This window comes from Corapipo altera, unplaced genomic scaffold (assembly GCF_003945725.1).
Source record: "Corapipo altera isolate COAL_440 unplaced genomic scaffold, ASM394572v1 2, whole genome shotgun sequence".
NCBI lineage: Eukaryota > Metazoa > Chordata > Aves > Passeriformes > Pipridae > Corapipo > Corapipo altera.
Genome location: NW_020884890.1, coordinates 6798050 through 6805820, shown reverse-complemented (window position 1 = coordinate 6805820; position 7771 = coordinate 6798050). Strand labels below are relative to the sequence as shown.

The 7771-nt window shown below is 37.7% G+C and overlaps 1 protein-coding gene across 50 annotated transcripts in view; it reads right to left on the bottom strand.

Annotated features, from left to right (window-relative positions):
• Positions 1-4402: 4402 nt before the first annotated feature.
• The window catches only part of RIMS1 (regulating synaptic membrane exocytosis 1), a 191849-nt gene continuing 188480 nt past the window's right edge, over positions 4403-7771 (bottom strand). For all 50 annotated transcript variants that reach the window (XM_027644811.1, XM_027644835.1, XM_027644818.1 and 47 more), the window contains 2 exons: positions 7122-7261; positions 4403-6744 (listed from right to left, as the gene is read on the bottom strand). In XM_027644811.1, coding sequence (XP_027500612.1) covers positions 6526-6744; positions 7122-7261 — 359 coding nt within the window. In that variant the 3' untranslated portion in view covers positions 4403-6525. The remainder of the gene's footprint in view (positions 6745-7121; positions 7262-7771) is intronic.

The window sequence follows — 7771 nt, the reverse complement described above, 5'->3', positions numbered from 1 at the left end:
ACATCTAGTTCTTCTAACCCGTAGTTTGAGGGACATCTGGGGACTCATTCCAAGTCCAGACTTGTGTTCTCTACCTGGTCCAGGAAGAGCTGCACTCTAAGACCTTCACAGTTCTAAGACAGTGTTCTACATATTGTTTAAGCATTTATTTTTTATCATAACTGCCATTATGTTCTTTTGTGTTGTTTTGTCATTCCTAGACACTCAGAGGTTTCTCACTTTAGTCCCTGTCACTGGCAGAAACACATCTGTTCCAAAAACCGGAGGATGAAGTTTGTGGGCCCTCTCTTAGTTCCTTTTGCTGCAACTTCAACAAACAGCTGCCCAAGTATAATGCTGCTGCTGGATTTGGCTTCTAACAGACTTCATTCAGTAACTAAATATTTAGAAAACATTTCCTTCTGAGCTATCTCTCACCCTCTGAATTACTGAAAATAATATTTGATCTTTTTTGTTCTTAAATACTAGTGAAATATTGCCATGCTGCCTTGTGTGTGGATGCTCCTTCTGCAGTATGCAAATACAATTCTCAAACAGATTTTTTTTTAGTATATACTGTAACATTTAATTTCTACTTTACAATATTTGCTGGATTTGCAAATCTTAACTTTTGGTTTAAATTGCATGATAAGATTTCTTAAAGTATCTAGGATTGTCTTACTGCCATTTGTATGAGCTTGTTCTAAATGTGATTATTCTGTCTTCTATACTTAGTGCTCTAGCATAGACATGAGCAGCTTGCTTCTGCGGAGACCTGCTGTCATGAAGCAGCCTAAGCAAGTCAGACCTGACAACAGGGTCTAAAGACAAAGCAGGGTTACTGGAAAAGCAGAGGTGATAAGTGCTGCTGTACTTCCTGAAGAGTAGGAGACTGGAACATAAGACATGTCTATGAAAGATTCTTCCTATAGGAGTTGGTATACACGGAAGAAAATAGCATTTCCCAGCTTAAGTGTGTAGATTAGAAGTTTTTTTGGCTGTAGTTCAAACACAGTGACAAGGTTTAGTACAGAAGATATTACTTCCTGATACTTGTCAGTGTAAAAAAGACTTTGGGAGACAGGAGAAGAAAGAAGATGGGATATTATTATGTCATTTAAGTCTCTAAGGACCTCACAACTGCTGTTTCTACATTTATGTTCTGCTCTTTCTGTATCTCTGCAATGTCTCTGAAATGGGGAATTGCACCTACCCCCATTTAATTAATCACAAAATCATGACTGCAGAGACCAATACCTAGATTCTCAAAGTCACACAGAAGTATATATTCCGCTGATATAAATAAGATGGAAATGTGAAAAAAGACTCAATCTTCACTGAAATTAATTATTTCAGACATAATGAAAATCCACACAGGTGGTGATATCACACAGCCTTTCATTGCAGACTCCATGCTTTACCAAGTGAGCCACTACCAAGTTGTAACTGCATTTTAGCAGGGATCTGAAACTGTAGACATGTTAAAAGTGATCAGAATAAAACATTCTGAGTTGTCCAGTGAGCATTAAAATAATGAGCTGCTGCTTATCACCTGTTGGATCCCAAATTCATATATCTACAGAAATGAATTTGAGTGGTCTCAGCAAAAGGCCGTGAGCTACAAGAGCTGGGGAAAAAACCTCAGTTTAAGAAGCAAATGGGACATCACCAGTGTAGAGTGCCCTGCCTAAGCCAGAGAGACCATACCCTGATGTTATCAAGCATCTGCAGAAGACCTATTGTGTTTTATTTCTCCTTTTGTGTTACCTGTTCCCCCCATGTAATTCCCCTAAGATAAAGTGGGGTTTCCCCTATGGTGTAAGTGTTAAGACCCCAAAATTTATAAACTTGGGGTTTCCCCTTTACCTCATCTCTGTAAAACCCCCAATTTGTAATAGGCCAACCCCCCGATGAATATGTAAACTCCCTGTTGAATATGTAGACCCTAAACCTTTTAAATATCAACTTGTAAGTCCAATAAAGCATTCCAGTTTCTCGCCTCCACTGGGATCACTCAGTTTATTGACCTCCACAATCACCTTTTGAAGGCAATTTTTCCAGGGGTCATCTATGAGATTCTGTGAAACCCTTAGGTGTCTCACTTTTAACAGCCAGCAGCCAAAACCTCCAGAAGACTCTGCTCTAGAGGATGCCTTTCTCATAATAACAGAGGCATAAATACAACTGTATTTGCCTTATTTGAATTTCTGTATTGATCACTGTAGTCTACAGAGTGTGACAACTTTTTACCCTTTCTCTCAGTTCCTACTAATGTTGAGCAGTAAGACGCTTTGACTCGATGATAGAATGTCTAAGGTTTTATGTTCCAATGCACAACCACGGATTTGAATCGTACCAACAACTATAAAGTACCTACCTAACCAAGGAGCATTTCATTAGACCAGCCTGTGCAGCTGAATTGTTATCATCACTTAGACTCAAGAAGGAGTGAAGGCAGCTTCCTCCCCTGTCTCCAGCACCTTAGGGAAGAGGAATTTGGACAACAGAACTCGGAAGAACATTTGATCTATGTGACATGCCTGCCACACACAACCTCTTTCATAACCATGATATTTAACTACCAGCACGTATGGTCATCCCTGCAGACACTGAGACAATTCATACATGACCTATGCATTTTCTTTTTTCCCTAGAGAGAAGTGGACAGGGTGGGAATGGAGTTCTTGATAGTTTTTAGCATTCAAGATGGCCAGAATACTCATTATCTGATGTGAAAAATCATATACTTCAACAATAGTCTGCTTTCTTGCAGATGCTTTCTGCTATTTTTGCAGAACTATAGTAGAGTAACATGGAGTGAACATTTGGGGCTTTAAAGCAAGACTGCCATGACTTTCTTCATTCAAGGCAAAAGAAGATTACAAGTCCCATAATCCTTTTTTCTAGAGTTAAATGGCCTATGGACAGTAGAGTAATGATGACACAGGAACAGCAAACGGCCAGCTTCATAGAGGACAAGTAACAGGCTATAAGTAAAACCTTGGAGTACACAGAACAGCCACTGAAGGTCCACTCTGAACTTGTCTTCTGTGTGTACCATATCATATCGGGGCTGAATCTGACTTTTGAGACCATCATTTGTTTGTGCAAACAGGCTATGAAAGTGCATGTCATTTCTCTTTGAATTACAAAAACATGAGATCAAGAAGCTCTGGCTTGGCTAAAACACTCTCAGCCTTTCTGATGCCTCTCTAACACAAAGGTCAAGACCAAACCCTTTTCTCTAGCCAGAAATAGGGACATAAATTTGCATTTCAATGTAAAATTTAGAATATTTACTCATCATGAAGAAAATAACTGTCTGATTATATGACAGGGATTATGAGTTTAATAATCTTTGCTTTTCCCCTGCGTATGACATATATGTAAGGCAGCACTGCATTCTCAAAGGAAACCAAGAGGGAACTAAAGCTGATTTATTTGTGTATTATAATCCCAACATTCAGCAATGAGTTTTTAAAAGGCAACAGTCTCCGGGAAAGGAGTCCAGCACACAACTTATCTGACCTAGTACAGTCTACTACTTCATTCCTGAAATCTTGGCATATATGATCCCTGTTCATCAGAAAGACCATAAATGAAATAGTTCAGTGTGTTCTTTTGCTGTCGTATTTTCTGTGCTCTAGGGAGAGATCAGAAATTCTGGACTTTATTTATTTCTCAGGATCAGAAATGGAAAGATATCCTAGTGTTGGATACAATATTCAAAGCCATGAGATTAATGAAATTGAGGGCTTTTTGCAACAGTGTAACAAATTCTATTTTTAAGCAAATCACTCTCACCACACAGAATAACATGACTTTTGTTGAGATTTACCATGTTTAATTAGTCATTTTTTCAGTAGCTTAACCATGTATTCAGTTAAATAAAGTAATAAACAAAAGTGCTCAAATTGAGACAATACTGTCTTTATGTTATTTTTAAATTGTGATCAGGTATCTGTGGGACATGGAAAACTAAAAATCAACCAAAGTACATAACCTTTGCTTCTCTAGTAAAATTTAGTGCCAAATTCTGCTCTCAGGTAAATGCCTATACAGCATTGTCCATAACAACATAGGGCGTATTTTAAAAAGTGCCAAAGATCAGTAGCTGTTCTCACATCTCAAAGGCTCTACACACAGCAAATGGAGAGCTGGTGTCTGGCTCTAACACATATTGCCCTCCTGGCCTACTGCAAGCAGTCACAGCATCGCTCCTCTACAACAAACTGATTTGATTTCACCAGATGGTAATTCAGATAAATTTTTGTTTACTTCAATTTGCCTGCTTCAAGTAATGAGAGCACAATTTGGCTCCTTTCTCAGGGAAAAGGAAGCCAACCAAACATGACTTTCACCAGGCCTCAGTTTTTGGCCCCAGATTTCAACATATACTATTACAGCAATCAAAAGAACCATAGAAATTACTTATCATTTTACTGTTCCTTACACATTTCACACAGTCCTGCAGCAAGCAGAATCACAGATGAACCCTAGAACATACAGAGAGCACAACTACTACACTGGACATGAAAAGGAAATTTTATTAAACATGTTTACATAACATGAGTTGGAAGTTCATTTAAAAGCACAGGGGAGTGTTAAGACAAGTGGTCAAAATAGAAAGATACTATTGAATTATAACTAGTTGGTGTTTGGCCACTAAGACAGAGCAGGATCTAGTAGTAGTGCACCAACGCTTGAGTTCTTCCTGCTCAGCAGGTCGAGCAGTAACCAATTTATGCCCTATGGAAAGATGGGCAGAATAATTCCCATGTGTTGAGTAATAATAAATAGTTCACTTGGTGCAGGCAGTATGTCTATGAATTAAAACCTAGTGTGTACACAGTTTCTACATGTGTTACAGCCCCACAGTAGGAATCTACACCAAAATAGTTATTAGAAGGAATTTGGTCCGTACTACATCACGTTTTCCATAGGGTAAAAAATAAAGTCCATCTATAGACATTTAGCACCAGACCCACATATCTAGCCTGGCTAAAACCTGCAAAATGTCTATAAGAAAAATGGATGGCTTAGATTTCTTGGTTACTTCAGTATAGTAATTACGAGCAAACTGTACAAGTACATGCAACATACAAGCTGGCCTATGTGGAACTAACATACATTATTAAATAACCTTTGTCATCTCTTTTTACAAAACGTGCATGCAGCTTTGAACAGTTCCAAGTCATGCTGCTCTATTTTTGTGATCACAAAATTGAATGGCCTGTAAAAGGAGGGGAAACATATCAATGCACCTGCAGGAATCTGCAGTTCTTCGCACATATACAGAATATCACAAGGGATTTCAAGGCCAAGAAGAACTCAAATGAATAAAAAGCAAATTGAAATTTGACTTTTCTTTTTTTTTCTCCAAAAAGTAAGATATCTTGCGTTAAAAAATCAAGCCTTGTGCTTGCATCAATCTCAAAGAAATGTAAACTAAAATTTGATAAAAACATTAGTAAGTGCAGAATATTTCAACTGGAATTTCCAGCGAAACATTGAACAACTCATACCATGCTCTATCCAGGGCAGACAGGTGCGTCTGAAGCGACACACATCAGAGAAGCCTGGGTACAGCTGAAAGTGTCATATGCTCAATTCATTCCTGGTCAACATTTTGGGAAGTCAAATATACATTTATACACAGAAACGTAAGTATTTCCTCTCCATTTCTAGGAGGAAAATTGCATTACCAGTAACATATTCAATGTCAAAATTAAGACTAAAGCTGCTTTATACCAGTCCCCAGCAGTAGTTGCAGAATTCTTCAAAATTCTTCCATGCAAAACATCATAAACATAAAAGTTATTATATATATAATGCAAACATATCTGCTTTTTACAAAGAAAAAGTGGCACTGTGATGATTATTTATTTTTAGGAAGATAACTAAGATTGGTCATTTGTTCTGGGTTCCCATGTGAGAGACTTGTAAGTACCAGAACTGAGAAACGATTTGAACTCGCTGGAATTGTAACTGTGGCTGTTGAACATTTTAACGATGCTTACAGAGATATGCTTCAGCCCTTTTTTGTTTGGTTTAGAAAAAGAAAGGAAGGGTCTCTGTTAGCAGTGTGAGGACTTCTATGAACCTAGCAGAATCATGTGGCAAAAAACTGGTGGAAGTGAAGTACAGAAAAACTGTTGAAACACCAGGAAGGTAACACTGCTTGAGGGCTCTGTCAAAATGTGAAAAATGCAACATTGTTAACAGAGTGAGAGCTTCCAGTTTGGGTCACCTTTGACTTAGATCAAATCTAAAAGTCCCTCCCCTTTTTCTTTTTTTCTTTTTTTTTTCTTTTTTTTTTTTTTGATCATTATAAGCATCTGTGATAGCCGCTAAGAGATTAGCTGTATGTGATATACCTTTGTTCTGTCAATTTAAGCTATCTCTTAACAAACAGACATACGTTTGGATAACTACTACAAGTGAAAACAGAAGTGATTGTCTCTCTCCAACAATGTTTTTTGATTATATGAATATCTGGTTCCAATTGTTATCCGGGGTGATGTTTTTATTAGACAGCACCTGCTACTACGATCTAATGCAGGGAGGCCCAGTTGAACTTTCCAGAGATGACTGGGAAGCCCTGCGTGTCAGGGGAGTCAATGTTGGATCCACTAGCGATGAAGGTGGAAATAATTTATACCAGCCTATTACCACACTGGACAGATCTAGTTCCTCCAGAAGGATCTGGGCAACTCCCATGAAGCATTTGTGGTCCATTCGGCCATAGTCTCCCCAGACTATTACCTGGAAGAACATAAAATTAAGGTTCAGCATTGTCCCCAAATCCGTGTTTATATGGGATTATGTACTTGTGCTTATATATGTGCACTCCTGTTATGTGTAGGATAAGGAAAATGTTACTCTCAAGTGTGAATGATTGCTTCCCTTCTGTGGGAAAACCTTATGGCAGGACAGGAGTGAGAGGCAACAAAAGAGAAATGTCTCATACAGTCAGACATTTTGCAACCCTGAAACCACAAGCCACAAGGATGTGTTTGCTGATATTTATAAAATTAAATGCTTATGAGTTGGAATGGGTTTACACATACTGGTTAAATTTAAGTAAACATGCAAGTGCTTCTCCAAATGACAGCCTAAAATGGGACTAAGAAGCAACTGACCTGAAGGACTTTACCCTGTGGACTTTCTTCAAAAACCAGTGTTTGTTGGTACAAAGGATCAAGGGTCTTCCTTGCAATTCTTGTCTTCTTCTTAGCTATACATGCTCCATTTTCCAGTAAATACACTTTGACATATGGAGCTGCAAACAGAACATTATGAATGTTATATTTGGACTTATAGTGCACATCTGAGATGCAAGACAAATGCCTTAAAAGGAAACTGAGTGGAAAGAAAATGACAAACGTTATCTTCACTGTATCTTCATAATTCTATAATTTGAATACAATTATATTCATAAAATAAATTACATGGCCCATAAGAAATCAATTAAATTTTTATAAACTTGGAATATAATGATGTAAGATGTTACTAACAAAAATTACACTTCATGTCTGTAATTTTAAAAATGCTTTATTTTTCCAGGAATTGACCGTCACTGACAGCTATTCTGGAGTCTCTATTATGCTTAGGGGTCAGAGATAGTTCAAAACAAAAGAAATATTTTAAACTACACCACTCCAATAACACAGACATTAATTGCTAGTTCATCTTCAGCTCCTAAAGAAGTTGCAAAGTACCACTTCGGCTAAATGTTATCTAAAATAACTGTTACAGTTGTTACAGTAAGCAGTCTTTGTGGTATTGATTC